Source organism: Ammospiza caudacuta, chromosome 1, assembly GCF_027887145.1.
Source record: "Ammospiza caudacuta isolate bAmmCau1 chromosome 1, bAmmCau1.pri, whole genome shotgun sequence".
Lineage (NCBI taxonomy): Eukaryota > Metazoa > Chordata > Aves > Passeriformes > Passerellidae > Ammospiza > Ammospiza caudacuta.
The window spans coordinates 119,468,848-119,487,907 of NC_080593.1; the positions used below are offsets into that span (position 1 = coordinate 119,468,848).

The 19,060-nt window shown below is 37.4% G+C and overlaps 1 protein-coding gene across 2 annotated transcripts in view; it reads right to left on the reverse strand.

Moving 5' to 3' along the window:
* Window positions 1–19,060, reverse strand: part of LOC131562528 (cytochrome P450 7B1) — a 122,011-nt gene that overhangs the window by 13,762 nt on the left and 89,189 nt on the right. Inside the window, exon 2 of one of the 2 annotated variants that reach the window (XM_058812323.1) lies at window positions 4,937–5,088. In XM_058812323.1, coding sequence (XP_058668306.1) covers window positions 4,937–5,088 — 152 coding nt within the window. Of the gene's footprint in view, window positions 1–3,395; window positions 3,451–4,936; window positions 5,089–19,060 lie in introns of those variants that run through there. The other variant, XM_058812332.1, reaches the window with a different exon arrangement.

Sequence of the window (19,060 nt, forward strand, 5' to 3'; positions counted from 1 at the left end):
CACAGTGCCCTATGGTATCTGGGTACACTCTGGACTTCCTCTACAATTGCCAGCTGCCATAATTCCCCTCCCTATTACATCAATTGCAATCCCAGTGAACTAGTAAGGAAATGTAAAGGACATATCAAGACAGAATTTGAACTCTTTTTCTTTTTTGTCAACAGTGTGTGAACATTTTTAAGATACTCATGGATTTTGTTTTACTGTAACATAATCAGCCATAGCTTTAAATTTAATTTTAAAGTATATTGAGAAACCAGCATGAAAGAGAGATCCTGAATTCTCAGTCCCCTTTTTAGACCTTCTATGACTACAGAGGCTAACAGGAATTTTTAGTCTTGACTTGACTTTAGTCTTGCAGGATCTTTTTTAAGAGCCCTAGAATTACCCTCTCTTTTTAGCTTTCACCTATTTCATGCTCTTTATTGAGGCTACCATCTTTGTGATCAAAGCTTGGAAAGAATGTCCAGTGGAGCAATTTTTAATAAATAGATTTGGAGTGTTATTAACCCTAAAGATGAAAGCTGGCTTCTTAACTTTGCATTTACAGGGTAAACAATTTAAGTTAAGATTTTTAATTAATATTAATTTAAACCATCTGTCCACCATCTGCTTATTTCTGATGCAAAATATGAGTTTCTTTGTGATCTTTAATCAGACACTTAGCAAACGCACATCAATTCTTATAATTTTTAAAGTAAGAAATTGATTTTCAGCAAATGAGTTTTCAGACAAACAATTTTAGTAATAATTTTAAATCAAAACTAACTCACCACTAGCACATACTTTGAAAAAAAAAGTCCCTGAGAAAAAGAATATTACAGATCCTGATTTTATTATTCTCATCAGGTTCCTGGTAGCAAAAAGTAAGTATGTAACAAAATATAATTCATTTTGTAGAATCAATTCAGGCACCAGACCACATCACTGCAAGTCAACAACATATATAAACACATAAACCAAAATAATAAAAATATTTCTTGTTGCTACATTTAGTAACGGTCTAGATAATCAGAAAAGTGGAACCCCCCTATAACAAAGGCAGTTTGTTTATGTATGCCATCGAGAATCTAATTTTAGATCTCTTAATTAGAAAAGTACTAAAACCTAGGGCTGATTATTGGCAGTTAGAAAGTTGTGAGAGTGGGTCTGGGAGCCTTTAACAATTACAGTCATCCTTGCACACAAATGCCCTACATGGCTACACTGCTTACCCCAGTCTCATCCATACAGGAACAGATTGCTAATTACAAAATTGTGCCCCAACACCTCCTCTACACCCTGAACAGCAAATATCCGAAGTGGAACAAACTTTCTCACCTCAAGTTACGATTTTAAATTTTTAAAGTGTCAATCTGGTCCTTAGTTTTGCTTTTAAAATCCTATCCTTGTCCCCAGTGAGGTTGCTTCCCACTGATCGTCCCTGGTGGTGTCAGAGACAAATAAATTAAAACCTTTCATAATGTTTTCAGTTATTATTTGGTATTTCAAAATGCAGTTTCCCCCTCTACTCCCATATCCCTCCACTGCAGCTAATGCCAAGACAATCGTTGGGAAGTAACCTTTTCTGAAATCAATTCAAAATCTGGATACTCATGAGTTTCTATCAGAGTACTAAAAAAGGTAATGCCAAATCAGCCAAAAATGAAGGCACACTACTATTTCCACAAATCATGTAGCCTTAAATATTGAAGATATTCATATAGAAACCACTAGAGAATAAGCCTTTCCCCGTTAGTTTGTAAAAAACCCCTTCAACACCAAAAACTAAGTAGGCATGTACATATAGAAATGTCATACTCCAATTCACAACAGTTTAAGCCACTGAGCTATTTTATTTAATACAGTAAAAACAAGTCAAAACAAGAGATGTATCCTTCTTTCTGCAAAAAGCCCTCTGATTTTTTATTTTTAATGGCTACAGAGAATTCATACTTCACGATCCAGTTCTTCAGTCTGCATTACACCCATGCTGCAAATAGCCTGGTTATCTCCATTTAGTTTCTACGATCTCCTAGAAATAGAAGATTGATGTGGAAAATATGAAAATTGTCAACATTGGTAAATCTGAGCACAGAAGCCAGTTTTTGTATGATAGTTAAGAAATTACTCTAATAATGCATTCTGGACCTTTTTAATGCTAATGATGAAAGACAAGCATTTCAGATGGCATCTAATGATGGATGTTATTTCAGTAATGCTTGGAGCAGGCTTCAGCCTGGTAAGGAGTTAATGAAAATTACCTTTTGCCTATGAGAGAAAAATGTGATATGCTACTCTAGGTGTATCACGCTTTAAAGAAAAGAATGACTTAGCAGCAGTATTCAAAACGGCAAATGTGCTTAGTCAAAACCACAAAAATTATTTTTTTAAAGGTGAGTTAGTCTGAGAGAGAATGTTGCAGGGTTCGTTACCACTCCTATGAACTTGAGAGGAAAAGGACACAAAGTTTAATCCCGAGAAACAATGACAAAACTGTTTCAAGCTCTTTAAGTTCTTACCTAGCCGTCTGCCTATGCTGCTGACCCTTAGCAAGCAGAGGGGCTTGGGAAGTGGGAAGTATGATCATCTCAGTGCCACAGACTCTCTCTCTCTCTTCCCCCTCCTTATTATTTCCTTTTCTGATATTTTCTTTTTTTTTTTCCCCCAAGACTATCGCATTTACGTAATCGTCCTCTTATTAGGGAGATTCTGCTGAACTGCTGACAATGATGTACAGTGGTGCTGCGCTGGCATGACGTTTGGGGAAAACGATTCTGCTGCACCACCACACAAAACCAATTAGAGAACTATTTTCTGCGACAGGTCAGGAATTTACATTGTTTCTCATAGAAAGATGTGCTTTTTAATTTCTTTATTAAGATGACATCCATGTCCCTTGCGACTTTTAGGGATGACAATCATTTGCTCATCACATGGGAAAGTACAATCAGCAAAATCGCGTTACCAGTACGGGGCAACGCCAGAAACTCCAAGCATCATTCTGCATTTTCCAAATGAACTAGTTTGAGAACCAATAATTATAAAAATATATATTGATATAATTTTTTGACAGGACCTTTAGACATCCACCAGGGGGGTAAAGTAATGATAGTCCACATACAGCTGGCTACGCTATGTTTGCCGAGCACAGAAACATCATCTTTGTCAAATCAGTAAGACAGAGAGAAATCCTGTATGCCTTCGGATCAGGACACGAGAGGAGACACTAACTAGCTTAGGTTTCCTCCATGACTTGAGGATGACAAACTATTTCTCTTTAGTGAAGTCCTGATGGTCAGCACTTTTATACCGAAAAAGAGAACTTAAAGTGGTGTCTCTGTTATGATGAATTCACAAAATCAAACATTTCCCTGCACAAGACTGGAATGATATCCAGAACTAACTTCATTTACCTCAGTCTTTATCGAGGGAGGCTTGGCTCAAAACACTTGAACATAGGGGATTATCTGAGATGGAATTTGGTTTATCCTGGAAATAGAAATTTCTGAAACTAAATTACGCTCATAATTGGTTTAACACAAACTTCTAAACATAGTCTTTCATAAAATAATAAAGAGGCAAAAGAAATAAATATTTGATTAAACACTTTTAAGATTCTGAAGTATGACTGTATCCAGCTTAATGAATGTACTAGTATCTGAATTATAGCCATTAATTGGTATTTGTAAGAAGCCAAAACTGTATTACAGTGTGAATTCAAATTAACAATCAAAAATACTGTATTTCAACAAGAGTTGATGTTGTACTGTGCCAAACTCACTTTCAAGTTGCAAAAGATCTGTTTATACCAATTTTCAAAAAAAGAATCCTGAATGAAATTTTAAAAAATACATATTTAATACAATAAAAATTCTTTTCCAAAGGAACAAAAGGACAGATTTTGTAAAAGGAGGAAAATTTTTATTAATTAAACACACAGGTTACAATTAAATTAATTGACTTTTTTTAAAAAAAATTTTCATTCCAAAATATTGCTTCTATGGAAATATAAACCTAATGCTACTACCCTAGGAAAAAAAAGCAAACTTTATACTTTACACTGAATATTTTTGTTTCAAACTCTCTATAACTACAGGAATAACTAAAAATTATATATATAGACTGAAGCTGATAATTTGAACAAGGATATTAGCATGTAAAGGTGCAGAAGATGATTATAACCAGCTATATTAATAAGAGCTTGCCTTTCTGAACACAAGAAAATAGTGGATTTTATACTGACTTTAGTAAAAAGTAGATCTTTATAGATAGATGTAAATTTATATATTTAACTTTCATTCAGGATTTTAGTTTTATTCTATGTTCTTCTTCCACAGCTAAGGGCCTATGTAAAATCACTCAAATGTTTGTATTCAATCTGGCTTAGTAATACAGTTATAAATACAGGAAACAGCAAGGTTATATCATACTTTATTATATTGTTATTTTCAGCAAGCATGATCAGAGTAAGAGGCTGGCAACGGGAAGTTGCTGTGTTCCAGTCCCGATTGTATCACTGAGTCAATGTGTCATTCATTCCCTTGTGTTCCTGTCAACCAGTTGTAAAATGTGTGAGAACAAATTCTGCACTTTTTTTCTTAAGTGTTTTCTAAATTTAATCTGATATTTCTCTGTGCAGTGTCAAGATGATGGTAGTTCTCCTTTCTCTAGGAAAAAACCCACCAATACATAATTTAATGTGCTGGCAAAATCTATGTTCATACAGTACATACCTACAAAATCTGTCAAAATACATATATACTTAGAGATGTAAATAAATCCACACATTGATAGTGATATTTTATAGATAACTATTATGCTTACAATATATGCAAATTTGAGGGATTTTTATGGGTCTATGCTAGAGAAAAGTGTTTTGGGTTAAGGAAGATTCTAAACTAAACATTTGGATTAGTATTTAACTTCACTGATGGAAAAAAATCAAGATACATACTAAAATATTTCTCACCAGCAATATGTACAGTGAAAATATCTCCAAATTTCTTTTGCTGATCCAGTAAGAATTTGTAAGCATCTTTTCTAAATATCAGAGCTTTCCCAAGGTAAGGAATCCAGCCATTTATTAGTGGGGGCTCTCCAGTCTTTCTGTTAAAAGCAGAAAAAAAAATAAACAGGAGTTAACTTTGGCATGAGAGCAACTAATCTTTATATCTATTTATATATTACACTTAGACCCACCATTTACATCTATAATTCCTGCAATGTATAATATGTTGTACAGAAAGTTCTTCAGATATGATGGCAGGTTAAATCTAATCACACCTCTGAGCACTGAAGGCTCCATGTGGTGATTAGGAAAAATAAGTGAGAGAAATTGAGACGCATTTAACTACAGGTCGTCCAGTTATTACCATCAAGTTATGAACACAGAAAAATGACATTCAGTAGAAAAGCTCCCAGCAAAGAGTCATCTCATTTTCAATATTTGGTGTGTCAGAGGAAGATGTATTGGAAGGCAATTATGACAGATTTAGGTAAATAGGACGCCGACACACCACACAAAACAAGTATCCTTACAGATAACATTTTAGTAATTTCAGCTTACTAGCACAGAGAACAGCCATTCTAACTAAATAACTTTAAAATACAGGATAATAATACAGGCTGAACATTAACTGTAAAAAAATCTTAGTCTCTTTATATTTATAGTCGAAGATAGAAATGTATCTGGACAGTTTAAGAAGAACGTACAGGTATTGATGTTTGCATCCCAGTTCAAAAAAGCAGCCATGGTGCGTTAGTTATCTTTACAGAATAGGATAAAATACCTTTTAAGAATCTACTAAGTTACATTTTTCTTTAAAAGGAAAGAAAGGTTCCCACACTGTTCTACTCCTGACTGCAAGTAAATATCTTTCCTTCACACTGGTCTTTAGTTGCTTGAATCTGATTTAAAACAAAGAAACATAAAGCGTGCTTGTTCTGGAAGGGATTAAAACAAATATTCACAAACAACTCTGCTGCTACATCCCATCTGTGAAGGTGACTTATACTACATGCAGAACAACTCATTCTGATTAAACACAAGATATTTACTAGCTTGGATCTAATCAAAGATCAAGGGATCACAAGCTTTACTACTATCATACACAGCATGGATTTTTATGTAGCTGGATTAACCCTATCATAGTCACATTCTCCCTTGAACTGCTGTAACACAAAAAAAAAATTAAAATAACCATGGTATGCTGTATTTACTTTGAATTTTACTTTCATAATTAAAACTTTTTGGGCAGAAAAATAAAAGCCGGAGATTTTCCTGCTTACTTAAAAGAAGCTATTATAAATTTAATTTACAGATAAACAGATATGGCTAAACCAAGCTGCGTATTTTGATCTCTGTCTAACTGACTACTAACTTCAAATTTAAGTTTCCAAGAACATCCTTCGTCCTCTGGAAAACAAATACATCTTCTTATCTGACAGTCTTACAGTCAACAGTTTGCTGTGCCTTTTTCATTTCCTTAAGTTTTGTGGCTTTGGCATTTTGTTTGGTTGTTTTGTAGTGTGTTTTTTATATTGAGGAGAAGGTGAAGCTCCTCTTTCTTCAATACCTCCTGGAAACCACTGCATTAATCATCCCCTTGTGGTCAAATAACAACATTATTTACTCAAATGGTCCAGAAAACTTTGTAATGTTTAATTTTGTATTAAGTGAATAAAAGCAAAGAACTAATCTGAGATTACATGAGTGGGATCACTAGCCCTGGAAGCATAGCAGCCAACTTGATACCCTCAATTATCCCTTCCAAGCCTGTAAAGAATCTGGATGATTTATCCATTTTTTTCCCCCCAGACTATTAAGTCCTGAGAGTGTCCGCCTTTCACTTCCCTGGCTGGAGACTACGTCCTGTAAGTAGCATCCTGACAAATATTTAGATAGGCTTTTTGTCATCTTCTAATTGAATGCATCTAATTTCACCCTCCATGTTCTGTCATTTGGTCAGAAGCTGTATTCTTCACGAGCTCTCCGCCGGGTAAAAAGAAGGCAGCTCAGAAATCCAGGGGAAAATTAACTTAATGCTCCAAGTCTTCGGGATCACATCAGGGAGACATTTTGCTATTGCAAAGACGTGAGGGTCATCGTTCACTTCAGACATGTTTAGCTCAGCAGCAATAAGCTTAACACTGTTAAACACTGTGTCAAAGCTACGTGGCTTTCAGAGAAAAATATAACACCAGTTCAACTTACGACCCACAGCAGACTGATAACAGAAATGTGTCTTCATTTCTAGCTTTCTGTCTCTTTGGGAGATGGAGGTCATCTCCACGCCTTATCAATGTCTGCTAACACACAGCACAGAAAAGAGCGGCCGCTCGTATTTCAGTGCCTCCCCAGATCCAGCGCCTTTCTGCACAAACCTTCAGGCAGAGCACTGCAGCCAACCCCATTTCCCGAGGGACTCTCACCTGCATCCTGGGTATCTCCAGAAGTCTTCATCAACTTTGGATGCTAAACAGAACCATTAACAAAACCCACAGAAACTTTTACTGCTTAATTAATTTGCTCATGAACTTTAACTCTGGACTCACGCTTCACAGAAGTTGTAAAATTTGATAATTAGGGAAAATATTACAAGCATTAGAGTTATATTTTACTCATGGCAAATATTTTGTTGTACCAAATGCAGAATATATCTAAGATATATAATAGAGCACTATGAAGTGTTTTGATGGAAATTTAGGACTGCAACTTTTTAATTTAAGCATTCAGAATGTTTTAGAGATTACATTTTTTTCAGGTCTAGTCTAACTGCTTAAATTCTAATGCATTTAACAAACTTCACGATATTACCAGGTCTTTTCACTCCACATATTGGGCTGGTTTTGCTTATATAGAGGAATATCTTTACTTGTCTGAGAAGCCTCTGTGAAGTCAGTAAGACTTAACAAACAAATTTCTCACATATGTGAGTGAATTTTACAAATAAAGCATCAGCAACATGTCCAATGCAATCTATAAGTAGACAGATCAGTTACAAAGTGGAGGGAGAGCAACACAGTTGTATCATCCATCATTGTTAAATGGATAATTTCAAATGGCATTATGCAAAAATCAGCTGGCTACAAATGCAGCCCATAAATAGAACAAACAGATTTTGATAACTGATTTTTCGTTGCTTTCACAGAGAAAAGATACTTTCTTGTTAGCAAGTAATAGAGTTGCAACATCTACTACACCAAAAAAGCAAAGTTTTGGAGTTTGTTTACAGTTTCCTTATGGGAATATTTTTCAGCTCACCTAAAACACAGAAGGCAGTAACTCAGGTGTGATTATTTAGCTACTGAGGTAAGGCAATACTAAAAAATGTGGATGTTGTATCTATGTCTCACTTATGCCAAGCAGCAGTGATGCAATAAAGCAGGAGAAAAATGAGCTTCAACATAAGTATTTCAGAAAATGTTCAATAAAAAAAAATAAATTCAATGTATCTAAACATTATGCTTTTATGTAGTGAAAAGGAATTATTTTGGAAATCCCAGTAAAGTCTTTTGTAAAGGTCTCTGTACACAACATCTTTTTTTTTTTTTAGTTATAAAGAAAATACCCTGAAGATTCACAAGCAAACAGACTTTGCCAACATGATCTCTCACAGAAATATTATTGCTTTATAAAAGCACAAGACTATTCTTTTCTTGGTTACACCATTTCAACATCACTGCAGTGTGAGGCATTGAACCCGTGTAAATGAGAGGAGAATCTTTCTCATCTCACTGGTTATTTGTATTCCAAAGGAGCAGATGCCTTTCAAATTATGCAAAAACCCACAGCGCATCTTGTACTATAGCAGATGAACAGGTTAATTTTTCTTTTTGCACATAATAAATCATAAGTGCTTTAACACCCATAGTCGCATTTCATGAACATAAACCTTCTGTTTAATAATGTCTGTTTACAACTAGAATCAGACATACAGTAATCTTTTGCCTGGGATAAACATTAATCCAGATCTGTCTAGAAAAATTATACAATTCATTACCATAAGTAATCTCTATTGTGCCCCATGCTTAACCTTCATCTTTTTTTCCTGTCCTATAATCTTGTAAATCCACTGGTGGTGTATGATTGGCATCTGGTGTTAAGGCAGCCCTCACTGCACACAGTGCAGCTGAAGCAGCCCGACAGGAACACGTCACTCTGCAGGGTAACGCCGGTTCAGCTGACCGCTTTTCACAACAACTTCCACCAAAGGCAGAGAAAAACCCTCCAGACCAGGAGAAAAAGGTCTAATAATAATATAAAATCACCCCTCTTTTGCCACAGAGGAATCATTTTCACTTTCCAAACCTTGCTACCATTCACAAAAGTTTAAGTCCGTGCTCTGAATTTTCCATAGTATCTTTGGACAAACCATCATAATACCATGTCCAAGCTGGAACACACCATGTCAGGGGACTTTAAGGAATGGAAATGGATTGGTACAGAGTAGAACAAAAGCTATTATGAACATGTCAAAGCAGTTAGAGATTATTCACAGGCTCGATCACAATATTTAAGCAACAAGACATGACAGACAGTGTCTTTCCAGGGGCTTATGAACACTCTAACTGTGAGGAAAAGAATGAGGCCAAAGGCTTCAACCCCAAGAAAGGTAATCCCCAGAAATGTGGTGTCTGGAATGTCTTCTTGTATTATGAGAGAGAGAACACAGGAAACTTAGGACAGGAGGAAGCCAGTGAGTCTTTCTATTTTTTTTTTAAATTTAGCAATTTTCCCCTAGACCTACTTATAGGTGTTCTACATCTATGAGGACAGAAAATAAATTTTTCTTACAAATATTTGGCCACAATGCAATTTTTGACATTTATAAAATTATGCATGTCTTAAAACCTCACCCAAATTATCTCACTCAATGATCTCCTGGAACTCTAAATCTTCCAGGTTGAATACATGCAGTACGAAAAAGCATTCCCTGCAGAACAAGCCAGATGAGGGTTTTAGCAATATACAATCTTTTACCCTTGGATTCTCAGCTTCCATACTTCCTGTGGAGGTAAAGGCACTGCTTTCAGGTTTGTGGGGAGTAAATGGATGTATCACCTTGAGAGAGACACGGGTTGACTCGATGAAGTGCGAGTCCCGGACAGAAAAACCTCACACTGCCACTGCCTACACCATGCCTAGGTAAAGTGGTTTCATACTGCAGTACTGATCACCATCTTGTTTTCTTTAGGATAAAAATCACTCATAAAAGAAAAGGACAAAGACACATAAAAAAGTAGAAAATATACTTTTGAGCACTCCAAGGAGAGGAGAGTTTATCTGCGCTCCCAAAAAGAGCAGTAGAGCAAAACAGACTCTAATGTGTTTGTGGTAATGTGAGACAAACTAGGAGAAATGCTGACAAAAGCAAATCAACCAACTAGTGAATTTTATAGTGATTTTTTTCCCCCCAGAAAAATGCAATCCTTTTGTTGAAAGCTTTTTGTGTCAAAAATTTCTGTGATTTTAATAAAAAATACATTTTTTCTCCTTTAAAACCATACAAGGTTTTATTGCTAAGATCTCCAACTGTAATCCATTCACCACAGGAGCATCTTCTTTTCTCTCTCTTCAAGCAATTCCATTTAGGTAATCCCCAAATACCCAAAAATACCAAGACTCAATAACTCATTCAGTAACTCTGAAATATCACTCTCTAAGAAATCTTATTCCTTTGCAGTTTAGGCTAAATTATATCAAGAATTGTACGTTGACATTGTACATAGCAATTCTTCACACTGCACACTGTGTTGAAGGACACATCTATAAATTCTACCTCTATTTCTAGTTACCAGTTGGGACATTGCCTGAGAAGCCAAAAGGCAAGTAAATACCATGGTGGGAAAGTAATCTGAACAGTTTTAAAATGGAAACCCACAAAGAAAGAGCTTGTGGCTCAGGCTTTATCAGATGCTCAACATTCTGAGACATTTTACAATACCAAATGTAATGTAAAGTTTCATTACAGGCAGGATAGGGGGCATGGTGAAGACAAGACCTGGCCTATGCAACAATAATTCAGCAGTGTTAAAAGTTAATACAAATTTAGGGCTCATAGCCTTCATTTTGCAATCCCACTTTGCTTCTGCTCTGGGTAAAGGCTGTGAGAGCAGCCAAAACTACTCAACACTTTCCCTGACCAAGCCCAAGGTCATTCTATTAAATTTTACATTTGAGGTTATTTGTCCAGTCCAGGACTTCTCCTTTCTTAATTCAGCTTTAATCAAAGAAAAATAGGCTAGGCAGAGATGATGAGAGGTTACTGATTTCATACCTGGTACCCCAGGTAGGGCGCTGTGCATTGGTATTTTCCTTATATTTTCCTATGCCCTTCTTGAAGACAGACAGTAACAGAACAGAGTCTTTTCAGTCTCCCCAAGCAATCTGCTTCACATCTAACCTTTATCTTCATGTACCTCAAGCCCACTACTTCTCACTCTGTCTACAAAGGAGAATAAATTATTCCCTTCACTTCTGCAGGAACACTTAATGCATTTAAAGGTACTTATTATGTTCTCATTTAGTCTTCTTTAGGTTAAACAACCTCCATTTCTTCCAGTATTTCCTCATAACTATTTTCTAGACCTCTACATACTTGTATAACTTCTTTCTTGATTTTCACACCTTTCTCTATGGCAGTGTCTGCACTGAGCACAGCAGTGCAATTACCTATTCCATCTCAAGGGTGACACCCATTGCTTCCCAGCACAACCTCAGCTTTCTGTGCAAAATCACCACCGTGTTGATAAAAATCCAACTTGGGAACCATTACAGCTCTCAGCCTTTTCCCAGTGAAAAGACTGTGCTCCCATCCAGATGCTGTTGATTAGTCCTCTGTGTTTTCCAGTTCGCCATTTGGAATGCTAATCCCTCCTTTGCAGGCTCGCAGACACTCCTCTTTAGGTATTATCCACAAACACAAACACTTTTCCTCATATTCATGTGAGAAGGATGGGATCGGAAGATCCACCTGTATTTCCTTTTACTCCTATTAGGAACATATTTATGCTGCACATTAACTGACTTTACCAAAGAGAACCCAATGATTTTTGTCTGATATCCCTCTCGTCCCTAATTCATTTCTGCACTTCAATATACTGCTTTGCTGCATTTAACACATGTTAAAACTATACACAGTAAGTAGCTCATAGTAGGAAAATCATATTAACCGTCTGGCCTGGAAGTGACAAGTGAAGTGTGGATAAGAATGTCAGCACTCCCCACAGAAATATATTCAAACAGGCAGAAATCATTCCATACGTAATAAAGAGCAAACAAATAAATTCAGGAAATCTCAGAAACAGTGGTGGGACATTATCACATTTTAAAATCCCTGGTAACAAGGAAAGAGAGGAGAATGCTGGATGGAAAAATATTGCGGCTTCTGTATGCAGCAACAGTGTTTTCTTTGAGAATGTAGTATGTAATTTCAGCAGTAAAAAAATTAATTAGTGCAAAAAATCAAGTATTGTTTTCTATAAAACTGCACGCTAAATAATGCAGGATGATTATTAGGACAAAAAGGGTGATGAAAGTAGACCCTTCATTTAATGTAACTGAGCCTTCCAGAAGTTTGGAATCTTGGTTAACCAGACACCTCTATAATCACCAGAGAGAAAAGGAGCTTTTTGGAAATATTGGTCTTTATTAATATACAGATAGATTAGAATTGCTCATCAAGGTAGCTCCGCTAGATTTCCTCTAATTCTGTCTTGTCTTTTTTCATATTTGTTTTTTGATGTCAGTTCTCCTGACCCACTCATATGAAAATCTTTTACTCCTGATTCTGATTCCTCTGCATACTTCCACCCTCTTGGGATGCCTCCATGAACTGCCATGACCATTGAGCCCCTTTCCCACCCACTGTTTACTTTCTTCTCAAACCAGATCTTCCTTCTCCTGTTCAGATCTTGGTAGCCTTTGCTCTTATCTCTTGCAATGTGTTCTTAGTCCAGGTATTGTCCACCTGCTTTCACTTCCAGTTCGCCCTCAGCCAAACCCCTTCTTGACTCCTGACCACCACTGTCACCTCTGTGAACCACACGCCCTGCAGTGGCACAGAGAAGAAGCAAGGCTGTTGGTGAGTCCTGTCCAGTTTCCCCACTGTGCTCTCCTGTCTTCCCACACCCATCTGTTGTCTCCTGAATTAGGCAGAGACAGGAACAGCCTTTCTACAGTGCATGTCTGCATTGTTCACTGCAAAAGCGATCCTCAGTTCTGAGATCAAACAGTACCAATAAAATCACTCTCTCTCCATCTCCCCTTTCAGGGAGTATTAACCATTTTCAAGAGGCAAATGCAATTCATTCAGGATGCATGTGTGTGTGCACACATGTATTTATCAATTATGTGTATACATCAATCAGATTATGCATATTAAAACAGATTATGTGTATATAAGCATACTTCTATATGCACACACATATGCATTTATGTGCACATACTTCTATATGCACACATATGCAAACATCATAGGAAAAACTGAGTGGTGCCATAATTTCATTTTTTTTGTTGCAGTAACACAAACACAAACAGTTTTATTATAATATTTTGGGGTTTAGCTGTAAGCTTCTAATGTTATAGCCATGGTGGCATTGTGAGTATCAGTACCACCCTTTTGACCTGAGTGCATTATATACCATTACTGACCAGCAACAGACCACTGCAGAAAACTGCTCTGTCCCTCACTCTGTCTACCATGCATAGAATTTTCAAATACCAGCAACCCACCCCTGATTTATTGAGGTAATTAACTAGAAAACGGGGCCACTTACTGTGTCTAAAAATCTCCACGTGCATGGCTTTAGAAGAAGAAAAGGTTTTGCATTTTATCTTTTTAAAAAAAAGATGAAATACAGCTAAGAAGATTTTTAATTAACAATTTCATGACTCCCACAGTTACGGCCATGCATTCCCCAAGTGGAAGCACAGAAGCACATGGTGATCTGCAAGCAATTTCCCTCCTCTCCCCCATGAGCTTCAGATGTCAGATATTTCACAAGTTGTATTACAGAATTAATGGTCAGGACATATTTTGCTCAAAAATGTATTGAAAAACTCCAATGTGTAGTCTCAACAGTTGGATAAACACAAAAATACCCTAGGTACCTTATTTAGTTCACTTATTTGCAAATAAACTGGAAGTTGATATAATGAGAGAAGGTAACTAATTCTGTCAGCAAGGCATGACAGGAAAACAGCATTTGAGTACTGTACTTAGGTGAATGTTTCAAAAGCTTTGAAGTCTGTAAGATAAACACAGTACCAGTAGGTATTCTTCTCTTTCAAAGATTATTCAATTATTCATATTTTCTTTCCAGATACTTCTTTTTCCTCTTTTCCTTCCAGTGCTTCAAGTCTATTGCACATGTTAAGAGAAATAGTCTTCTAATGGGATTCCCCACAAACATTAATTCTCTCCTGCTTCATCTCTTTCTGCCACCAACCTAGATTAACACCTCAGTTTCTCCTTCTGAACTGATTTTTCTTCTCTCAGCAGAAACTGCAGGTGATCTATTTCAGCAGAAAGCATGCAGCAATCTTCACTCTTTATCTTTGGCTTTTCACTAGCTGCAACAAGTCTCTCCTCTTTTCCCCTTCCTAAATGTGCTTCTGCATTCTTTACTCTTCTTCCAAACCTTCTTTTCCATTTCACTTGTACCTTTCCCTCCTTCTCTCACCCTGAGCTCTGCTCCAGCTCTGCCCCTGCATTCAACAGCATATAGGCCTTTTTCAAATCAAACTTTCTCATAGTTCACATTGGATAAGTCCTATCCCTGCCTTAACAAGCTGCCACAATTAGGGAGCTACAAATCCAATTACTTGCAAATGTATTTTCCTAGGTCTGTGTAGTGATACTTTTCACATAAATGCACATATGAGCAGCACCTTTCTATAATTCATATTTTGCACTATGAAACAGCAACCTGATGGACTCTTGGGTCTGAAGTGAGTGGATACGAAAAGTGCAGTCTTTTACAAAGCAGTCTTGGGTAGGACTAGACTGAAACTAGATCTCATTAGGAGAGGAATTCTGAAGTATCTTAAAACATTTTTATTTTTAAATTAAAAAAAATAGCCCCTAAATATATTTCCCACAAAACAGCTGCTCCTCAATTTTATTTAGCAAATATCAAAATGGAGCCAGTCACAGCCTTCTCAGCTTGCCCACAGCTTTTCCTAGGATGCTGAAAGGACTTAACGACAGGGATGGCGGTGCCCTGTCCTCCTCGGGCGGATTTGCAGAGCAGCTTGCAGCCACCCTCAGCCACACAGGCTCTGAGTGTGGGCCGCGTGTCTCACAGGCAACCCCTGCCCGACCTCCCCCTGGGCTGCTCTCATCTGCTTCTCCCTCTCCTGAGCCTAAAACTCTGCTAAGCCCATAACAGATTTAATATGTATTAATTTAGGAGCATCAGTGCATTGCCTGAAAACAATGGTTTGACGCTTGGAAAATATATTCCTTTAATTGGTCTGTGGCTGCCCTTCTTAAATATTTATGTAAACTCTATTGTGTTCAAGGGCATAAGGGTTAAACCTAAATGAAGCCTTGTATTTGTGTGAGTTCTCTCAAATGTAATCTCTGTTGGTTTAAGGCAAACTAACTAATTCCAGTTTCAGGTAAATCAAGAATACATTTTCATTCTGCAGTCACAGAAAGTAAGATATTACTAAGTGAAGATAGAGTGACTGGGACACTGTAGGGTCTGAACATGTTTTAAATCCTTCTGCTATGAAAAAAAAAGGAGAAAACATAAATAAAATTCTCAATTTTTTAAATTAAAGTGAGCAAACTTGGGGACTGTAATCAGAGACATTAGAAGTTCAAATGAATACCTGTTTAATTTTTTTCTTAACTTGATTCCTGCACAAAAAAAATTAAGGTTATAAAGGATCATCTTTCTGAAGAATCCAAGATGGCTATGTATGAAAATATATTATCCTTTTATTTTCTTTTTTCAAAACCAAATACTGTCCTACTGAGTAATTTCATAGAATAATGGAGTCATTTAGGTTGGAAAAGACCTTTAAGATCATCACACCTAACGATTGCCCTAGCACTGACAAGTCCTCCACTAAACCATGTCCCCAAGTGTTGCTTACACAAGTATTTCCAGGGACTGGGACCCAACCAGTCTTTCCTGGACAACCTGCTCCAATACTTGACCACCCTTTTGATGAAGAAATTTTCCTGACATCCAATCTATACCTCCCTGTGTGCAACTTGAGGCCATTTCCTCTTGTCATATTGGTACTCAGAGAATAGACTGACCCAGTTTCACGGAGTTGTAGAGTGATTAGGTCACTCCTGAGCCTCCTCTTCTCCACCTCAGCTCCTTCAGCCACTCCTCATAGGACTTGTGCTTCAGAACCTCCACCAGCGTCCTTCCCACTTTCTGGACACACTCCAGTGCCTCCCTGTCTTTCCTGTAAATTCAATACTAGAGCCCAAAACTCAGCCAACCCATGATGAAAAACGGGTGAACACCAGGGTTAGAACCAGATATTGATCTGCTGGCTCTTCCTATTTTTCCCCATCATTCCCTGCAAATAGAGGAGAACACTACTTGTGCAACCGATCCTTTAGCCAGTTGTCCCAAGCCCTGAGGTCTTTCTTGAGTGCCCTCAGACTTCTTGTTGGGACCTTCAGACTGCCACCTGAAAAATCAATAATGGATGATAATCTGAAAGCCACAACAGAGTGGGAAGGTTTCTCTTCACATCTTTAAGCTGGACCCAGGAGGCAGCAGACTTCCCAAATAGGTGTGACCAGTCTGCATGTTGGGCCTTCTGTTCCCATCAGAAGAGAGTTTCCTGTGACAGTGACCTGTCTTCCTGCTTTCTGGAAGTGGCTTTGACAGAGGATGTGGTCTGACTTGACCCTGGCCACACCTCCATGCTGGATGAGCCCCTGCCCTCACCATTGTCCAGCTACACTCACAGAGCCTCACCCCTGTTAGCGGGGCACCTGGGGAGGTGGGGCAGTCACACAGGTGATGCTCCTGCTGCACAGGTGATGCTCTTGCTGCTCCTGCAGGAATTTATCCTCATTGCTCCCTATCCTGTAAGTCACTGTGTTCAGAGAGGAGAGGGAATCCTCCATATCTAATGGGCTGTTGTCTGTTGGGCCTGTCTCGGGGAAAACAGGATGAGATTCCAGTAGTCTGTCTGTCTATCATACTCCCTGATGCTCCTCAACCTGTTCATCCTGTCTCATTCGAATTTGAAATTTTATTAATAAAGTGTTCAATATTTTTCAACCAGCTGCTTCAACTGGGTACCATTATAATTGTTTTGGAACCCCACATAATGAAATTATGATTCCCAAACAGCAAATGAGGCAGCTGTCTATATTTGGGACACAAAATTCCCAGAAGTGTCAAAACTTAATGAAATCTTAAAAGCTTAAAGCATTTCTGTTGAAGAGATAATGAGCTCTACAGGTTCTAATGAAAAGAGTGTAGATACAGACAAAGAAGGAGACTAAGATTTAGAACATCTCATCCATGTTAATCCATGGATGCAAGCTCAGGACGATAGACTGGTGACTCACCCAGTCATTGCCTTTGCTTAAAAGGTTTCAAGACTGGCTTCACAGCACTCATCTAGCACAGAAGGCTGTAGGAGTGGGTGTTTTGAGTACATTTAAGGATGGACTCTCATTTGTCTTGCTATGTGACCTAGGAGCCAGACCATTAGCATCCCAAACTGTGTCATACGACTGGTGCTGAATAGGATAAACAGCATGGATTTTGTCCTAGAAAGTACCTCAATATTGCTTGCCAGAAGACAGTTCGATCTGTAAGAAATCTGAAAATCCTCCAGCTCAGGTTGTCAGTAAAGCTGATATGAGGTGCTGGGTCTTGTGTATGCCCTGGGCATCAGATCCTGCTGGGATGAGCCACCTCTGACTGATCATAGATACAGCACTCAATCTTATTTCTATCGCTATGCTTGAATCCCAAAACATGCATTCCCATTGTCCCAGTGTTTAAATATTTGCAATTTTGTCACATTCTGCAATTTTTGTTTGTTCTTACTGAAAGCCATTGTGTGTTAAAAGTGTAAAAACTTCCTTTATTCCAAAGGATAAGTGGGTATCAACAGCGTTATAAACAGCTGGAGAAATATAGACTCACTGAAGTCAATACTACTCTGAATATTCAGACTGATTGTGGAAAGATTTCATACCCTGTGCTGCACCAAGAAGTCAAGCATAAGATGAGTCCTGAATTTCATAATCTGCATGCTATCCCACTGCTCATAAACAGCTGGTGACATCATAGGGGTGATGAGGAGTGCATCAAAGGCATGGCCAAAGAGTGCACTGACCATGCTGAATTTTGTATTGAGTGTAGGCAGAAATCATAAATTTTCATAGCTATAGCTCTACTCTGGTTATAAACTTGAGTTCTCTACTACCAATAACTGTTCTGATTTTATGCTGTATTATGTACCTTTGCTATTTTTAAATTATGAAAAAATTATAAGAAAATGAAAATTAGAAACAAAAGGTTACCGTAAAATTTTTTAACATTTCAATTCCAAAGATCTGCACCATTCTGATACAATGTAGCCTTCTGTTAATGATGCATCTGTCATTTTATTGACACCCTTAAACAGCTTTATTCTCTTTTCTAATTAAGAGACAAAGCTGATTATGTCAAGCTATGAACTGGCATCTGAGTGCTTTTGTTAAAATGTAAGAAGCAATGAATATGACTATTGTTATGCTAAAACAAAAAACTTGGGAATTTTTACTGGAAAACCCAAGATAGCATAATATATAATGGCTAAATTAGAACAGATTCTTCATATTCATGCAGATGCACATGTGATTGTATTATATAATTAAATGAAGATACTGTGTGAAAAATTAATTCCCAGTAATAGAAAACATAAAGCAACAGTGATACATTATATGCCTGACTAAAATATGTGAGGAGAAATCATCAGATCATAAAATATCAAACAAATAAATGACAGACTAAGCTATCAATCCTCAAGGAAAAATTAAGTTATTAAATAATCCAAAATGCTTGCACATCAGGACATGATTTCAGCTCCATCCTG